Source organism: Aristolochia californica, unplaced genomic scaffold (assembly GCF_029961685.1).
Source record: "Aristolochia californica isolate CCGP_79_NKW_82.1479 unplaced genomic scaffold, dmAriCali1.0.hap1 SCAF_1, whole genome shotgun sequence".
Taxonomy (NCBI): domain Eukaryota; kingdom Viridiplantae; phylum Streptophyta; class Magnoliopsida; order Piperales; family Aristolochiaceae; genus Aristolochia; species Aristolochia californica.
Window position 1 is genome coordinate 55,696,524 of NW_027181770.1, and position 19,823 is coordinate 55,716,346.

At 37.0% G+C, this 19,823-nt stretch overlaps 3 protein-coding genes across 4 annotated transcripts; all 3 read right to left on the reverse strand.

The window, feature by feature from the left end:
• Positions 1-279: 279 nt before the first annotated feature.
• LOC137961921 (rho-N domain-containing protein 1, chloroplastic) lies at positions 280-4,048 on the reverse strand. Its single transcript, XM_068808565.1, has 2 exons — positions 3,937-4,048; positions 280-1,636 (listed from the first exon to the last, which is right to left on the reverse strand). The coding sequence occupies exons 1-2, from the start codon at positions 3,974-3,976 to the stop codon at positions 528-530; spliced, it is 1,149 nt and encodes a 382-aa protein (XP_068664666.1). The 5' UTR covers positions 3,977-4,048; the 3' UTR covers positions 280-527.
• Positions 4,049-6,324: 2,276 nt separating this feature from the next.
• Positions 6,325-12,688, reverse strand: LOC137961928 (mitochondrial ATP-independent inner membrane protease subunit 2-like). Of its 2 annotated transcripts, none has more exons than XM_068808588.1 (5): positions 12,494-12,688; positions 7,612-7,784; positions 7,040-7,223; positions 6,698-6,804; positions 6,325-6,592 (listed from the first exon to the last, which is right to left on the reverse strand). In XM_068808588.1, exons 1-5 carry the CDS (start codon positions 12,563-12,565, stop codon positions 6,511-6,513), a joined length of 618 nt encoding a protein of 205 aa, XP_068664689.1. In that variant the 5' UTR covers positions 12,566-12,688; the 3' UTR covers positions 6,325-6,510. The 2 variants fall into 2 exon arrangements, with proteins under 2 accessions (XP_068664689.1, XP_068664680.1); XM_068808579.1 differs by having other exon boundaries at positions 6,698-6,807.
• A 1,909-nt stretch (positions 12,689-14,597) lies between these two features.
• Positions 14,598-19,624, reverse strand: LOC137961941 (protein CHLOROPLAST J-LIKE DOMAIN 1, chloroplastic). Its single transcript, XM_068808599.1, has 10 exons — positions 19,316-19,624; positions 18,971-19,064; positions 18,770-18,874; positions 18,583-18,660; positions 17,806-17,861; positions 17,662-17,719; positions 16,728-16,853; positions 16,426-16,530; positions 15,630-15,701; positions 14,598-15,116 (listed from the first exon to the last, which is right to left on the reverse strand). Exons 1-10 carry the CDS (start codon positions 19,423-19,425, stop codon positions 15,054-15,056), a joined length of 867 nt encoding a protein of 288 aa, XP_068664700.1. The 5' UTR covers positions 19,426-19,624; the 3' UTR covers positions 14,598-15,053.
• Positions 19,625-19,823: the final 199 nt, after the last annotated feature.

Here is a 19,823-nt window from a genome sequence, read left to right on the forward strand (position 1 = left end):
TATAGATGCAGTAGCAATCTCATCCGCAATGTTGCTCTCCAAGTGACCACCATCAATTTTGTAAGCTGCACCTGAGGTGGTCAAATTAGAGGGAGGCCGAGAGGGGACACAAATTGAGAGGAAGTGAGGAGCCTCTTTCTCTCCTCTTCCTATTTTTTGAAGAAAAAAAAGGTAATTAAATAATTATATATATTTTTTATTAAGATGTATTAACGGTGTTAACTTAATTATCCATTGGATTTAAATTACAAGGCCATATACCAAAAATATTTATCTAGCTGACTAAAACAATCAGTGTAATTAATTTAGGTTTAATCAGACATGATATGCCTCTACTAGCTCTAAAAGCACAAAAATTAGATCGGTAAGAAACTCAATTAACCAGGTCGGTTTTGCCAGTTCTGTGAAACTCGATAGCTAACAAAAATCCTGCGAGCAGAAGAGTTCTAAACTGAAAAGCATGGTATAGGAGAAAAGATAGAAACAGGAAGGTGAAAAAACAGGATTAAACTACTGGATGCTCTCTCTCAGACAGTGCCTTCGTCTAGTAATGAAACAAGTTCCTTCTTTTTGAGCTTGGAATACCCTTTCAAGCCCCTAGATTTTGCAAGATCCTTCAATTCTGATAGTTTCAGTGAGCTCAGGTTGGTAGGCAATGATGCTGATGATTGTTCTATACTCCCATCATGGGTTTCATCAACATCAGAAGTGACAGAAAGCTCATCCACTTCATCATCCATATCAGAAACCTCTTCATCATTCACACCTTGGAACTCATCCACTTCATTGTTCACGTCTAGGGAAACAGGTGCTGGATCCAGCTCCATTCTTACAGTCTTCTTTTTATTTCCCTGGGACTTGGAAGGAGTGAGTAGACTTTCTTCAGTGGAATAAATTGGTTGGTATCTTACTCGGGGAACTGGAGATTTACGCCGGAAATTTGAAGCAGGTCTACCAAAAGATGTGCCTCTTGGTTCTTGCACCTCATCCCTTGCAATAGAATTTGAACTTAAGAAGTCTGAACTTTGGCCATCATCGAATGAGCTGTTTGTGTCCTGCTGATCAAGATTATAATCTTCTGATCCAGATCTAGTTTTCCCTTGATCAACCGAGTGTTTCCGTAAGAGCTTGAGAAGTGAATCAACAGTTCCTCGCTCTCCTTGTCCCTGCAAGGCTTCAATCTTCTTCTCTTCTTTAATGGCAGCCCTTTCTCGAAGCTGCGCCTGGACCTTTCTGAACAGTTCTACAATTTCTTTCTCTCGTGGTCCTGGAGTAGCCGTAGCTTGAAACCTTGGACTACCAGACAGAGAAAGTAAAGGCCCATTTTTTGATGTTAGAAGTTCTGTCTCTTCAAGGTTATCAGAGTTATCTCTATCATCATTTTGCCTATTCTTGCCTCGAGAGAACCCAAGCCCTCGTTTGCTTTGCCTAGAGAAATCAGGGTTTCTTTTTGGGCCTCCTGAAGTTGCCATACATGTCAATGATGCCCTTTTGGAACAGCCAACATAGCTTCCTCTCAACAAGATCTTGACTCTTGAAAAAGGTTTCACGCTGCCATGACAGGAATGAGATTGTAAAGCTGCTGCTCCAGAAATTCCAGATCCAGGAAGATATCTCCCTTCAGGTAGACCATGCCCTGCATGAACAGCCCATATCTCATGCATCCAAAATTTGATGCTCATTTGGAATAAAAGCATACATCATAAATTTATTTTTACTGCTCACTCAATTTTTATGAAAATTCTAAAAAATGCACTTGTCTAACACCTTCAGAAAGTTACATCTATTAGGGATTATGTCAAGAGTCCAGAAGTTTTTTTCATTAAGAGAATAACTATATAAAAAATAAAAGTCCTATATTTTTTTATCCAACCTCTTAAAACTGGTTAACATATCATCTTTACAAGCTTAAACAATGCCAAATTGTCAGTTATTCTTCTTCTTCTTTCATTTTTGTAAGAAACAGCGTACAACAAGAGAAACATAAGACAGGTGAGGAATTCATAGCAATAGATTAGTAGCTACAGCATTAAGCCAAGACTCAAAAAGAAATGAACAAATACCAATAAATCTTCAAAAAACTTGCCGGTCTACATTTCATAAGAGCTACAATCAGAATCCAGATTTAAGATCTCTCTTGAGGAGACAGAGCCGAGGAGCCAAGGAGCCAGGGTTTGAACAGAGACATTCTAAACAAAGGAAATCTCCCACCAGTTCTTCCAGATAGCAGTACTTTACTGATAAATGAAATCAGGAGGGCAACTTTCCCAAGACAGAATGAGTTCACTATTTAGGCTCTTAACTAACTCCACCGGCTGACTTGACCTTGCATGCAAAAGTCTACTGGTTCTGCGAATTCCAGTGGCACCAGGGAGGAGTAACAGTTAGAGAATTCTTCCAAGGGATTATCCTTTCCAACAACAAGCGGTGACCAACTAACTTGGAGATCAAATCCTTAACAGTAGCAAAAAGCATAGATGGAAACTAAGGTGACATAAACGTGAGCCCTAATCCTAAGCACATTAGCACAGTGCACAAAAAAATGATCAATAATCTATTCTGATTGCACAATTTAATATCATGCCTTCTACCTGACTCACTAGCTGATGGAGAATTGTTATTTTTCCATTGACAGCACACCAAAAAAAATATAGGAATTTGGGTGAGAGTCTCTCAAAAGAAAGGAAGTTGGTCAAAACCTTGGAACAGGGTTAACATTTTGAAAATGCAGTGGCAGTATTATTTCCATTTGGAGTCCATTTCCAGACAATTTTCTAATCCAATTGATCACAAGAATAACATGTACCAAGCAAGGAAAGCTAACAACAGCCAGCAGAGGCTTCCCAATGCATGAGATTTCTTAGAAATTCAGGTTTCACCTCTGATGGAAGAAAGAATCATGCACATAACTAAGCAGAAGATCCACGTCATAGGCCAAAACATAAAGAGTAGGAAACTCATCCTCTAGGAGAGGACTTGCCTGATCAGAGACCAGAGCCAGAATTAAAATTAGACAAACACCAGGCAAGGAGCACTTCAGTTTACATATGGGTCTCCAAATAGAGGATTGGTGCCATAGTACTTGCAGAGACGATTTTCCTCTACGAGGCAAATTTCTCCACTCTAAAGTGCCAAAACTATTTAGCAAAAAAATGCCAAATTCATTTCTCATAGTCCACTTAATCCCATGATCCCCCTGATTTTGGAGCAGACAAACTTCTTCCCAGCTAACAAGATGATATTTTGACCTGTGTGGACGAACCGCTTAACACCAAATGTCAATCAATTGCCTCCATTTTATTGGCCACAATCTTAATCCTCGTCAAATCCACCCTAGCTAGCTGATGTAGATTAGTTAATCATATTTTCTTAGTCCTAGTATGCAAAGAACTAGAAAGCAACCTTCTTTTTATTCAGAAGGTAACTCCATGTAGGTAGAGTACAACCAGATTGGCTCTGGTGCTGGGAGCAAAAAAAACCAAAGACACCACTTAAAATGAGCAATATATCATGAGTTCGTCCACTTCCATTCGAATACCTTGATACTCAGGAGAGCAAGAAGTCACAAGACGCATAGCACGTAACATACCCTCTACCTCACCAAACAACAAAACTACTCGAAGAACTCAGGGACGCGCCTCCGGCCATTTGCACACTAAGAGAACCCCAGGAAGCCACGAAAGTAATAAACTTGTACATTATTCAGCTTGTGGATTGTAGAAAGAACTCGTAGCTAACACAAGTTCTCATGACCAAGTTTCTCCGAGTGACAACATTAAAGATAGCAGAAGTAGACCAAGGAATGTCTAGTAGTTTAAGATGCCATTAATGGTGAGAAGTGATGTAGTTGAAAGCAACGATGGCAGGATTAATATCGCATAGAGGTAATCGAGAAAGAAACAAAAGGTTAAAAAGAAGGGGATAAGAAGAGCTAACCTGCAACATTGCTGGAGAGAAGACGTAGTCCGCTCGACATCGCTCGAACTGGGTACAGGGTTTTAGTGGCGGTTGTGCATTTTAATGGGTTCTCTGGTTTCTCCCTCCTCGTGTCTGTTTATAATCGATAAGGGCCTTTTAGGTTTCATCATTTCCGTCACCTCCCCGGAAAATCGCTTATTCAGATACATCCTCAGACAAATTTTATTTATAGTCACACCCCTGAAAATCTAGGGACGTTTGTGTACTTTAATGAGATGTAGAAAACATAACACTCACTAGTGACAAATTCTTAATGATTATAATTAATCAGGTTTATAATTTATTGCTAAAGTAAAGAATCACTCAACAAGATGTTTGAGGTTAAATTATTCCGTTATAAATACGTGAAACTTGGCAAAAAGCCAAGGTTGATAAAGCCAACAGTATTGCTAGATTTAGGATCCCATGATAATACCGTAAATAATCAGCACAAGAGAAAGAAGAAACCGAAGGTGAGGTAAAAGAGGGAGAAGAGGAACGAGAGGAAGGAGAGAGAGAGAGAGAGAGCGAAGAAGAGAGTCTGAAATTGAGAGAGAGTTTGAGAGAGGACGGAAGGAGGATTAGGTTAAGTGACATGCCTAATCCTCCCCCTTAATGTATTTATAATAATGAGTAACTCACTTTATAATTACATCGATACCCTTTTCAATTATATTACAAATGTAATATATTTACAATGTGTCCTTTAAATAAGTAGGGTATAAATTACATTACTTTAATATTGAGAAATTTTGGATTACTCATAAGGCACAGGAGGTTGGTGAATAGGCAAATGAGTGTGCCATTGTGTATGGTGTTCAAGGAGTTACATCTAGGTATGTTAAGGGGTTGGGTTTACCTTAACCGACTGTAGTTAAGATGGCTCGATCATCTTCATCTTAGTCGATTGCACATGTGGAGGAGGAGTTGTAGTGGACTAAAGAGGCGTTGACCCAAGGTCAAGAGCAGCTTTGAGTGTTGTGTTGCAATGTGATTGGATAATTTATGAAATAACCACGAAAATAAGATAAAAATCATCAAGGATAAGATGAATTACTTCTTTCAACGGATATAGAGTCAGAGTCGTCCACCTTTAGATACTCCTGTAAACAAAGTATAATTTTTTTATTATTTTTGTATAATTTGTAAAAAAATTGGGGATTTTATTGTATATATTCTCTTTTATATACATTTGATTTTTATAATTCAATTGAATATTTTTATTCTCATAATTATATTATATTTATATTGAATTGGGAAATATCGATTTTAAAAGTAAAATTCTAATTTTTTATGCTTTTCCTAGTGAAATTTAAATTTTCGTTGAGAAAGCAGCATTGCGCTTTGCCAGTGAATTTGTAAATTCACTAGCAAAAGTTTTACCAATGAAAACGTGCTAGCGAATTCTGCCAGTGGATTTTTCGCCGAAAGAAGTCCATTTTTTTGTAGTGCCACATAAGATCAACAACTTAAAAACCGAGGGTTTGTTCTATGTACACTTTTTTGTAATTACCATGAAAGAAGGTGTTTATAACATCTAGCTGATTAATCTCCCAATTAAAAACTATTGCAAGAGAAAGTGGGAGATACACCATCACTATATTGACTATTGGAATGGAATGTTTCATCATAGTCAAGGCCAAGTTTCTAATTATACCCCTTGGTTCTAATCTACTTTGTAATTTTCAACTAAGACACCAAAGTTTACACTTTCAATCAACAATCTTCTAGGTGTAATTATGATGAGGCATGAACACATTTACAATTGTGAACAACTTCTCAATAATGAATGGTTTCAAATATTTTTAATGTGATACTAACCTATAGTGTTGTGGATTGATGTAAAACCACTCTTTAATCATGTACCTTTTTGCTAGGCATTCATACTCCTTTTGGGAGATTCAAAATTGTAGGTTTGGGAATAGCAAGAGCCTTTCAAAGGGTAGAAATGCTTAGGACTAAGGAGCCTATCAAGCTATTATAGTAGTGAAAAAGAGCAAATAGAAGTACTTGGGGCTCTTTCGAACATGCTAGCACCCTCTTCTATCAGACTCCAGAAATTTTAATATTATTTCTACCTGAACTAATATTTTCTCTTATGTGGGAAGTTCAAGTTGACTGTGTAATGCAACTGCAAGAAGCTTGTTGACAGAAACAGTGAATGTGAATGCAACGGTGGAAATTGTTTACAGAAGTAATAGGTTTCTTTTCATGGTAAACCTCCAAAGAAACATCTTTTCAGTATCCTGGACCACATGATATTTTGCCGTTAAAACACTCTTCAATCTCTCTCACCTGCCATAAACAGAACACAGCCAGAAAAGTGAAGTGCTCTGAGCCTGTTCCAGGACACTACCTACCTGAGGCTTCAATAACTAAAATAACACTGGGGAGATATGCTTCAAAGTACAATCTCATCTTCAGTCAGTCTCAAAGAACCTCACATCCTGAATGTCCTCCTTATCGAAAACCCACAAAGGAAAAAGTAATATCAAAGTGCCATTTATTTTCACCACCCCTTTTTCTTGTATCTTCTTTGCCGTCTTAAAAGTCTTATGCTTTGTGATTCTTTGCCATCTCATCAACATCTAACTCCACCGCTAACACTGGTGAATCTTTGTACATCCCAAAACGACTGATGTATGCGTGTGAGAAGTAAAGGCAGCAAAATTCAGAAATCCTGATGAGGAGAAAAAACTGACAGCAGTTTGTAAAACAAATTAGAGCTGTGCCAAATTACCTGTTTTGTACAGGACCGTGATCGACAGCTGTTCGTAATGAATATATGACTCTACCAACAATATCCGCCAGACACACAGGCCCGAATGTTCGACTATCCCTAGCTTCCTGCTAAAAAATATAAAAAAGGTCTTGTCATATGGCAGAAGAAAAATCAATTTAGCCTCAAAAACATTTGAGATTAGATACATTCCAATTGAGACCAATTGGGAACAACACAAAGAGAGTAAGGACACGTTTGGACATCTAAACATAATCAACCTGATTTTAATGTGGACTAGAACAAGTCAACCAGTTAAATAAAACAATCACAAATATATGAAGATGTGAGCAGAAGAGATACCTTTGGTTTCAATGACTCATTGTCAGACAACACCCAACATTCGTCCTTCTGAAGAACAAAAGGCTCATCTTTCTCATCATTAGATACCATTTCATACCCTTCAACAGCAACCAGCCTTCTAACAAGACAGTCATCTGCTTTCTCAGGGTCCTTCATAACAACAATGTCTCCAACAAAAACATTCCTGTCACAGAACTGCAACCATAAGTGCCAACCAGACTAAGAAAAAAATGAGGGTGAAAGTGATATTGAACTTTGAAAAATGGTGAGCAACTGGATTTAATAAAATCTTTCACAGGCCTGCAGACCTTCATGTTAGGGACAAGAGTTTGCCCGGTGAACTTTTTTTTTTCTTTTTCTTTTCATTTTGAATGACGGAAAATGAACCATTTTGACAATCAAATTGTGATCCAGCTCACATTATTAAAAAGCTACTAAATATTTTTGTAATAGCAAAAAACTCTTTTTATCACAACAGACAACCAGAAGAAATACAATATTGCAAGACAACCACATAAACCGATATAATTTTTTTAAATGATGAACCAATATAGTAGGAGGGGTGGCAGTACGTTGGATCCACATAAGGCAATTTTCGAACAAGAAGAGTTCCACCCTGGGCTGCTACTGTTGGCGCCATCTCTTCACCTCTGTTCCAATGCAGGTACGTCAATTTGCCTTGAAATACATTTCTCCAAATAGTGTCCCCAACATCTCTTTCGGTAATTTGACCTATTTTATAATGCTGCAACATTATGCAAATTTCATTAAGACTTAGAAAGAAAATTACAAAGCACACTAAAATTTTACATTTACTAAGAGAAAAAACAGTCAAACTACTCAGATATGTTCAGTCTTCCTAGAGTATTTTTTAGTTTTCAATCATTTAAATTTGAAGAATATTCTTTTCTCATTTAAAAAATAAAGAATATTCTTTTCATCATCAATACAACCTTTACAAACAAACAGAAAGGGAAGGGCATCGTAAAGCAGAATATGGATCCACTGCTCTCCAATAGCGAGAAGTGGGAGGCACTATATAGCCAAATAACAGGGAGGAGACAAGGCAATGCATACAACAAAAAGACACCAGACAGTTTACTAATTAAATGCAACAGAATGTGTGCATTGGATACAAGTTCTTTCAGCCTGTCTATGGTAATTATAGAGAGAATAACACGCGATTTTATGCTTCATGATTCCTACAAGGTCCTACAAGGATGATCATCCAGAATATTGTCTTTACATTAATGATACAAAATCAATGAGACTTTTGGTATTGAGATACTAAAGTTTTCTCCAAAGCAATAGAGACAGAATGGTCCTGGTAGAGAGAGAGGGTAAAGCCTCTTTGTCAGGTGTTTCCCTACTCTAATTTGTCCAATGATGACAGAAGAAACAAATACCTTGAGCCACCAAAGCAGTTCAAGTCCACCAAAAGCTTGCTAAGATAGTGAATGCCTCATTTGGTGTTAAAAATTAGAAAACATAGCGGCCGTTACTTTGGAAAGAGCTGAAAAAAGGTCAACTCATGTTTCAGATGGTTTCAGTTTTAAATGACTTGGCCTTACCCCTTCAAGGGCCCACACAAGGATGCTGAAGATGGGTAAGCCTCTCCTCTCCAGTCTCTCTTGAACAGTATGCATATCCAAATTCATTATTTGTTTGCTTAAGGTTTTCAAAAAGTGTGTTAGGTTCTAGGCAAGACTTTTTTCTTAGTCATAAATCCCCAGTTATCACAAGTTTACAGGCAATTCTATATTGTACAGAAGATATCAGATTTACAATATTATTATACACTAGGGGCACGTTAGTCCCAACTTGGAATAATTTTCCCTGTGGTGATTTTGTTGGAAGCTGAGAATCTGGTAAATCCTCCACCTTCTGAAAGCATAAGCCAGTGAAGGGCCAAAATATAACTCCCAAGAAGAGCTAAGATGTTGAGTCCTAAGAGAAGTCATAAACATCTCTATCGAACAATCCGTCTCACAAGTTAGAAGGGGAAGCAACATATGCTCGACAGTCCACACAATTAAAGAAAACATTTATTTGAGCAGAACCAAAACAAAGGAATTTACTTCCCAGTCAATTTTAGGATTAAGGCAGAAAATGAAAAAGGGAAATTTCCCTGGAAAAGAAAAGCAATCTAAAATCCAAGTGAAAATTTTTTTAAAGCCTAAAGGATTTCTTTCATGAGGCCGGATTCTCTTCTCCAGACAAAACCCCATGAAATAGTTTGGTGCCATTAAATTTCTCCTATGTTACTATTTCAAAAAAAAAAAAAAAAATCTCCCATGTGCACAAACAAAGAAAAAATCATCAAAGAGTAATTAACACCTCATTTTGTTTGCACAAGTAACTAATACAGCCTCACATGGACAATTTATGTACTTTTATTTAGCGAAGTGTGCATCAAATACAAGAGTCCACAAACAGGGCAGACAAGAAAGACTACCTTGTATGATCCTTCAAGGTGATTTTTGTCTAGTGTGACCAAGTAAGGATTACTAAATGGCAAAATCAAGCACATCGTGCATATGCCAACATGTGTTTTCAGAAAGCAAACAGAATTTGCATCGTTTGAGGCGTTATAAAAAGGAGAATGGTTCAGATTCAGTGACATCACCAGTCCTTGGAAAAACAACAAAAGGCCTTTCAAGGTGAAGTTGCTCTGGAAGAAAACAAACTTTTTTTTTTTTAATGCTTCCAACAATCAAGATGAGAATCAAGAATTTCAAGGTTGCTAGGGAAATTGAAGAAACTTGACAATTGGCTCATTCAGAATTGTAATAAATATTTAGAAATATTAATGCAACTTATTTGACTACTTTAAAAGTAGGTGAACAACTGCCAAAGGTGACAAGAGAGCTGAGAAAGAGATTATGCATAAGTACATGGAGGCTCAAAACACCAACAATATGGAAGTGGTTTAATCACTTACCTTGGCCTCTGCAACTCTAAATGGAACCAATGACATTGTACTACAAATATAGTAGAATACTCAGTATTAATCACTGTGGCCGGCAACTCTTAACGGAATCGGTGACATTGTATAACAAATATAGTAGAATAATCTGAAACTTAGAAAGTAATAATCTGTTGCCGTAGGAAAAAAAAAATGGAACTGAGAAACCGCAACTGTAGGCTACCCTGAAGCCAACTATGTTTTGTTTGTTTTCTTTTTAATAGTGAAGTTGTGATTAAAGGAAAATAGAATACAAAAGGGGAAGAGAGGCAAGCCTTACGCCTCAGGAACAAGGGGAAAGCAGCAGGCACAAAGAACTGTTGATGGGTTAACGTCAGAAAAAAAAAATTGGAACTGAGAAACCGCAACTGTAGGCTACCCTGAAGCCAACTACGTTTTTTTTGTTCTCTTTTTAATAGTGAAGTTGTAATTAAAGGAAAATAGAATACAAAAGGGGAGGAGAGGCAAGCCTTAAACCTCAGGAACAAGGGGAAGGCAGCAGGCACAATGAACTGTTGATGGGTTAACCTCGGAAAAAAAAATGGAACTGAGAAACCGCAACTGCTGGCTACCCTGTAGCCAACTACGTTTTGTTTGTTTTCTTTTTAATGGTGAAGTTGTGATTAAAGGAAAATAGAATAAGCCTTACGCCTCAGGAACAAGGGGAAGGCATCAGGCACAATGAACTGTTGATGGGTTAACCTCTGTTTGGCTAAATAACGGCAATACAGGTAGCTTCTCTTAAGGTGTGATTCTAAAAAAATGACAAGGAGCTACAGTTGTCCACAATCTATTGAAAAAAACGGTCAAGTATAAAGTCATCCATGTTGGAAACACAAGTTTTGTAGCAAATGGCTTGTAGTGTAGAGCTCATGTATTTAAACCATGCTTCCATAACATCCATTCATTTCTAAAGTTTCACTTTTAAGCATGACTCATTTAGGTTTAACTCCAATGTTTATGCAGTGGTATTAAGCATGGCTGACCAACTTGCCAGGACCCACGACTTGGCCAGGTTGACCAGGATTTGGAGGGAAGCCAGTAAGGTTGGGGGTTGGACTTGTCCCTTCTATTTTCTGCAAGTTCCCCTGACTTCCCCAAGGTCCCCTTGACTTGCCCCAAGTCCCCCTGACTTGTCCCAAGTCTGGAGTCTGGATTTGGGGAAAGCAAGGGAACTAGGGAGCCACATCCCAGTTTACACCCAGGTCACAACACCTTCATATAAAGGATAAGGCAACAGTGCAACTACAAAACACCAATTTATTGACCATAATACATAGGTTCATATCAGGTATAGAACCTACATGTCCTACTCAGCCAGAAGAAACTTGGTTTGACCATAACTGCATTCTCATCTGCTTCAGACACCAACAAAACCAGATATTTTTAAAACATAATATGCGTTGCATTTAAAAAAAACATATAATATATACCTTAAGATCATATTTGTATAGGTGCAAGGTGTTATACAAGTTGTTTTTCAGGTACAAGCACTAGATCCCTTTGAATCATGTTGTGAACTTTATCAATCTTCTATTAGGCAGGCATCAAAAGATCTATATATTTGTACCTTATACAAAAGTTTTCCTTCTAGTGGTCAGTTTTGTTTTATGTCAACACAAACTTTTGCATTCCGTGGACTGCAGCGCAGGACTCCTTGTAACCAGGTAAGTTCTTAAGATTAAACACCTTTTAGTTGGGCTTTAAACAGAAGTTGCCAAGAGATTCCACTAAGCAATGCACCAAAGAAGAGTTATAAGTTTTAGTTCAACATGTTTGAGGCACAAATTTTAAATAGGAAAAAAGAGAATTGTAACGGATACATAAATTACTAGAAACCAACTGTTATGGAAAAATATGAAAAATAAGGAGCATCATAACAGGTAGAATTCATACAAGACATCAAAGACCTCATCGAGATCAAGATGAGCTTGCAGCAAAGCCAACCAGCAATTAACGATGAAAACCACATTGCAATCTACCGGCGGTTAAGGCAGAACGATAAATCAGTCTAATAGCTCACCAAATTACAGCATGGAGGCGTACTTTAAAGTAGAGAAAAATAATGCTCAGACCTTGAACACGCAGCAGAGAAAAAAAAGGAAAAAAGTAACATATCAAACGAGACAATTATCAGAAACACAAAGAGCAAAAAAAGGAGAACCAATTCATACTTTATATGAAAAGGAAACTATAAAAAGATGAGGCTGAAACCAAATTTTAATAGCAAAAAAGAAAACAACGCAACAATCAAAAGTCGCACGACTCCGGATAAGGCAACAATCAACAAAACCCTCCGCTGAACAAGAACAGGAATGTTTTCTAGTTGGTAAGCACAGCACGGGAAGCAAGAAAATGGAACAGAAGAAGAATCAAACTCAACAAAAATAAAACACACCTATTTCCAAAACCTTCAAGAACTGAACAAATTGCACAATCAGCAGAAAACCCAAAAAGCAAACATAGAAAAGGGCAAAGGGAGAAATAACCTTCCAGCTTAAAGTAACCGAGTACTCGAGTTTGTGTGCCATGTATCGGAACCAAGTCGGCAGCGAAACCATCTCAAGCTCGCTATTGTGAGCCCACTCAACTCTGCATTCCCTTTCCTTACGTCCCGAGAGATTCGTATCAACTCATTTATAGAATTGTATCCAACGGATGAAGCTGAAAAACCCCAGGTTCTCGTAAACTGTAAAACTTCAATGAAGAGAAAAAATCTTGTTCATGGGGAACATTTATGCACTTTAAAAAATGAATTACGAAATTGAAAATTTATTATTATTATTTTTGTATTAGTTGGTGTCATGGAAAATATTTTTTTATATTAGTGTATAGTGAAAAATATAGTGAAAAATATATAAGAAATTTATTAATAAAATATTCTAATAGATTTAAGTTTTATAAGATAGTTTTTTTTATTTTTTTATTAATAAGTTAATATAGATTTTAACTTGTCTAAATTAATAAATAATAAATTATTTATTTATTTAAGTATTTAAAAATAAAATGCTTAAACAAATTTTACTTTTACAATATCCAAATGCTTAATCTAATTATTACTGTTTATGGGTAAAAAATTCCCACACCAAATTGAGAATCTCTTCTCTTTTGTTGTTTGCAAATTTACTTCATGGCTGAAGAAGTGTGTTTTAACATAGGTGGTAAGAGTGATTTGCTTAAGATCACTACCATTCTTTTAAAAAAATTATCAAATTACTTAAGTTGGTCTCGATCGATTAAGAGATTTTTTTATTACTGGACACCTACTAGATCACCAGGTAAGCCACCTCTTCTTGTGGATGAGGAAGACATTTATACAACAATTAGCATAAGGAAGATACACTTATTATTAGTTAGCTGCTTTAGAGTATGGAATGAAGTGTTGTAAATAATGTAGTTCATCTTGAGACAGCCAAACAAGTATGGAACACCTATGCAAAAGTATAATCCAGTACTGACAACTTGCAAAAATTATATGAAATGTTTTAAACAATGTATAATACGAAGTAGGGGGAGAAGGAGAACTTGCATGATTATTTTGTTCGATTCAGTAACCTTATACAAAAATGGAAAATTGCATAGTGATATTCCGCTGGTATTTCAGTTCAAGAAAAATAGCATAAAGCATAAGCAATTTCTATTTGCCTTGCTAATCTGAAATCTTATCTTGAAGGGTCTAAGACTCAAAAATTCTTAGCTCAACTACTCTTCCCTCATTTGATGATATATGTTCCACAATGCTACATATTCGATAACCATCCTCAGTTCCAGCCATTGATATATCATCAGCTATATACTCCCACAATAGAAGAGGTGGTCAAAGCTCTCAAAGGAATGAAACTTCAAATCGAATTTGTACTTATTGAAAGACCTAGTTGAGACATGATGGAGAATACATAAGAAACCAAATTGGGCTGCAAACTAATCAGGTTTCTACAAATAATGCAACCCAGCGTTAAGGGAAAATTAATCCCCGAAAAAGTAAACAAACAATAACAGATGAGGATTTTGTATTACTTCAAAAATTAAAGGCTATGATGACATCGACCTCCCAATCAGGCTTCTACCATTGTTGTGACAAGTTTGGTTTATACTATTTCTCCTTGGAGCATTGACTCTAGGGCCTCCGAACATCTGACAAGTAATATTAATCTCTTAAATTCCATATCTCATTCTCTGATAAAGAAGTTTGTGTCTGTAACAGAGGGATCCCGAACTAAGGTTCATAGGATGGTATCTACTTCTGTTACTCCCTCCCTTCACTTAAAAGATGTCATCTATGTTCATCAATTTCTTTTAAATGTATTGTCTATCAATTAGTTAACAAAAAAAACTAATTGTTCAATTACTTTTTCTTCCTACTCATTGTGTGTTTCAAAGATCTAAAGATGAAACATGTGATTACGGGAACTCCCAACAATCACTACTATAACAAGCTCACACACAAAGGCTATTGCATGGCACAATAGATTAAGACATCCCTCACTTCAAGCTATTCAGTTTATGTTTCCTTCAAGAGCACACAATATGTCTATCAGTTACACATAATGCTTTTAATTATGAATGTAAGTTGGTTGTGGAAAAATACCATCATAACTAAAAAACTAGATGTTCTACTCATGGTAATCAACCCCATTTCAAAGTCATTTATAAAGAAATTTCATGGATGCAGGATACTTCTGATAATCAATTTTGGGAAACCCGACCCCGGCCCACGACCTCATGGCCATGAAAAACCCCTGACCTACCAAACCCTTCCCAACCCTTTCTTTGTTTAAAAGAAAAAAGAAAAAAAAATCATTAACTCGTGCATTTGTTTCCTTGCAACAAAATCTCATACACTTCCCAAATGCCTCAAGACCACATTGGCCTTTTCCGTCCCGAGAAAGTCACATCTTGGGCAGTTCGAACCTTTATCAACCCAGGGGGGTATGGATGGGCTTAACTCAAGACCGTTGCCCCAATTTTGACAGCAAAAATTGGCAGAGAATATGACCTCTAGAGCAAAGCAGTGACTTGCTGTAATCTGCACTACTACGAATCACATCTTCATCTATAATACGAAGCCAAGATGTAAAGCATGATAGAAGTTGCCGCAGTGACTATGAGTTCCTGTTCATCCAAGCAAAAATTCCATCAGAATGCTGAGCAATTATCGAGTAATGAGAAAGAAAGATGGGGACTAACCCACATTCTGTGTAAAAGAAGGTTCCCAAAAAAGACAAATACAATGCAAACATATAGTAGTAATAAATCAGAGTTCCAGAGACAAAAGTTTGAAGCTTCCACACTTGGACAACATTCTTTGAGTTTCCTTCATTATCTGAGAAAGAAATGACCGGTTGCACAAAAGACTTTCTGCTATTAGGAAAATAAACTCCATTCCATATTCATTAAGTGGACTCATTTCCCATTTAGTCATTGGATTTAGGTGTAATGCTCAAATTTCATTATTTAGTATTTTATAGTTTTTATTTTCCAATGCAGATGGTAGAAATTCATTCGATAGTTTTTTGTCTTTTTTTACTTTTCCAAGAATCTAGTTGCAGCCAAACTTCATTATACTTTGACTCCAGCCTCTTTGGCCAAAAAATTCAAATTCAACCAACAAGTGCAACGTCATACCTGATTATTATAAAGAAAAACAGGTATATATTGGCCAAGAAACTCAATCAAGTTGAGTAGCCCAGTGTATGCCTGCAAAGAGCATCAATACCATTAATCAGATCATCTGAAAAAACTAAGAGAGATGAAGAATATTTAGAAGAACAATCATTACGCAAGCTCACGGTCTGATCATTGCATGCTTATGTCCAGACTAACCTCCTGCCCCTTAAAACAAGGAGGAATTGATTACTTTTTCCCCTTGACAATAGGGATGGTAATCAACTTAGTGAACTGCACAAGCAACTGCTTCCGTGTATCTAGACTTCTAGCAGATTTAAATAGATTTTGACAAATTGCATAGATGGGATTAGCATGCGCAATTATTCCTAAAAATAGTTCAAGAATGTTGAAGAGCAAGTATGAAAGAGTCTCACATGACTCTCACAACAATAAGTCTCACAAAACCAAAAGTATTATGATAGAAAATTACAGGAGTTTCACAACAAAAATTAAGTTAAAGGTGTTTTAGTTATGTTAGTCTTCTATTTATGTTTAGTTGTTCAATTGTTCTAGGACTTATTTTTAGTGTTTAACTTTGAATATAACTTGGACAAGGATTTCCAATTGTTTCCTCTATTATAAATAGAGGCTTATGTACTCAAATTACAACAAGTTAGTGAAGTATTTTTCTTTTTCAGAAATTCAACAAAAAATATCTAACATAGAGATCTTTCCGGATCATAGGCATCAATGAGAAATAAAAGGCCTCTTAATTGAAATCATCAATCTCTGGCAGCCAAATGGCTGGTCATACCAAAGACGAAAGAGCTACACAGCTAAACACCAATGTGAGAGAGCGAAGGAGACGTTTTCCCATCCGCAATGCTCGTCCTTCATCCTCAATCTCAACACCATCTTCCTGCATCCAAGAGCAAATATTTAAGTAGCATCTAAGGATTTGATATTCCAATCTGTTGGAGCTACAAAAGAGAACATAGAATTAACCAAGATGCAGGGAGAACAAAAATTGTTCACTTAAATCTAGATCATACAAAAGCACATATAAATCACACATCTGAAAAGTATTTTACTTCAAAAAAGGCAAAATGAACTCACAGTATAGATGGGAGAAGATTGCGACTCAAATGCTTTCAACTTCTCAAATATCCGGTAAACAAATGCAAATGCCAAAAACTGCAAAGGTTTATATTCGGCGCTGCGCTTGATAAAAATCCAGGCTGTCTGCAGGCAAATAGAATAACAAATCAGAGGACAATGAGTACTCTAAAAAATTTTGTGAGTCAAATTCTACAAATGAGGCAAGTCAAAGTGTGAGATGCATTAGGAAGAAGAGATGTGGAATCGTCGTTGTCATCATTGTAGACTTATCCAACTAAGTAGAGAAAATGGCTCAGGAATATGGGTCGTTATAAGTGCAACTACGGCTTTGTAAGCTTTCGCTAATGTAGCTCAACTCTCCATTGCTCAACTTTTCTATTTTACAAGTTGACAAAAGTTGAGGCTTTAGGAACATCTTCAGGTACATGAGGAAACACCAGGATTGTCCTTTCTTATGGCTGACTGGTGAGGTTAGACTTGGATCAAGGACTCAAAAGGTAGAGAACACAGATATCTCACTGTCCCGATGATTAAAAATGGAAGAAACAGTACAGTTACGTCATAGAAACTCAGGATTGAGTACATGCAAAATCTCTTGCAGCAATGAAAATATAGAAACAGCAGAAACCTAATATATGTTTCCATAATCTACTTAAACAACTTTGAGGCAGCAGCTCAGAAATGCTCATGCTCTATGAAGACCGATTAGCAGTACACGGTAACCCCCCCCCCCCCCCCCCCCCAAAAAAAAAAGTAAATAAATAAAACTATAGTCATAAAGTACTAGCTACACAACTCTAACTTAAAAAAAAATTGCAGAAATCGCCATAACCTGCAAATAGTACGCAACCCCCCCCCCCCAAAAAAAAAAAAAAAAAGCAAATAAATAAAAGTTGACTCATAAAGTTCTAGCTACACAACTCTAACTTACAAAAATTGCAGAAATCGCCATATTGATTTTCACATCTTTATTGCTAGACTTTGAGAACCTGCAAATGGATGGAGTTAACAATTTATAACAAGAATTTTGCATAGAATAGAATATTTCCATGTAAGATACGATTGCAAGAGATACCTTGGTCCCCAGGGTACAATTGGCTGCTTGTCAGCATATTTAATATCTTTTGAGACCTGTAAAGGAACAAAATTATCATGTACAAGTGACAGAAGTTCATTAGTAAAAAAATGGCACAGGCGAGTCCACAATATGTCTTTTTTTTCTGAAAAGGGGCTACTAATCTTTTTCTTCTTGACTTTTCAAGAAAAAAAGATAGAAAGGACATAATGCATTGGCCTAGTAATATTCATGTTCATAACCTTAGATAAATCTTAAGTATTTCTTCATTTTTTTCCAGAAAAAGCTACCATATATTCAAATATCTCCACTTAAATGTATGTGTGTGTGTGTGTGTGCGTCATACCTCTGTCATTTGCTAGCGGTATTTACCATTCACAAAAGAGAACTATATATAAATGACATAAATGTGCATCAAGCAACTCAAATATCTCCACTGCAATGATATGTGTGTGAGTGAGTGTATGTGTGTGTGTGTGTGATAGAAAAAGAGAGAGAAGGAAAGAGTGACAAAGATCTACAAGGATATGCTGATATGTTAAAATAATGAGAACAACTATCAAGGTTCAACCTTTTAGATGCCAAATACAAATTGATACATTGATTACTCATCCATAAGGATCATACCAAGTACCAAAACAAGAGACAAAGTACATACAGGATATAGGCTTGTACACAGGTTTTGAGGACAATTGAATCTCACCAGCTCATGTCCACATGAGTACCAGACAATTTTAAAGTTGACATGGATAAATAAAAATAGCAAACTTAATTTACCTGAAATGAACCAAATGTAAGCCCTTTCTTCCGATTTGTCAGCTGAGTCATCATAATTTTATCATATGCCCTTTCTAACTGGGAAGAATATCCACAATTCAAAAATTCTAGAGGACGTATAAGAAGCAGAGACAATCAAATTAAATAAAGCCCAGAACTTTCTAAAAATCCAAATTATATGACCTACTCGCTCTAAATATGCCTCGTCTCCTCTTCTTTCAGCATCTTTACGTTTTCGCGTATACGCGGCTTTAATCATATCAAATCCTTCTATAGGGCTGACACCGAGAACCTGAAACAAAACCGGATAGTAAAATCCTACCACAATATCTACCAAGTTGGTACACAGCAACTTGAATGAATGATACCGCGATGTATAAACAATCACCTCGTATGGATTGTCGTTGCTACCAGCCTGCGAACTCCCGGCAGCTGATGATGCAGAACACAAGATATGGCGACTGGGGGCTCCGCTTGTAAACCTGTGAGCATCAAGCACCACTACAAGTAAGCCCCTCGACGAAATGCAGAAATGGTTGTCACGAGGAGACAAAGAGAAGCGAGTTGATATCTAACTCTCCTCTAGGAGCAAAATTATTCATGACAGCAGACAGCAAATGTAAGGTAGACCGGATTAGTACAGCAAATAGTGCTACAAATGAAGAACCGGTTTGCCAATAACACTTCAATTTCAGCCAAAAGTCGAGAAAACTTAGCTTCTCCGACAACACACCTAATAGAAGAGAATCGGGGAACGTTCGGGCTGGAAGCATGGGAGGAGCAACTGCCGCGGGAGAAATGAGGCCTAGGGCACAAAAAGACGTTCGAAATTGTCATTGCCATAACTTCAGGTCAAGTTCCTGCAGAAGCAAGCAGGACGACCTCTTCTGCAAATGACGTCCTAGCGTGTCCAAATTGTACAAGCGCTTAGCAGCTTGTAACCACTGCCGAACGATCTGTCAAAAAGTTTCAATCAGAAATTCGATACTTCCTCAGACTGCATTTTATCCGAGAACAGAAAACGCGCGGCCTGCAAATCCGAACCGCAAGGTTGCCGAAAAAGAGATGATGGTAACGGATACAAGATACCATCTCATCCGTCAATCCAAAGGACCAGTCAAATTTGCTAGGTATCGGAACCTGTGTTTTTCACATAGAGGTGTTTCCACTGTCTAAGAAATCAGTCGGTTACAAATGGGTGGTTTACAAATGGGTGTTTGCACTGAAATACAAGGCAAGAC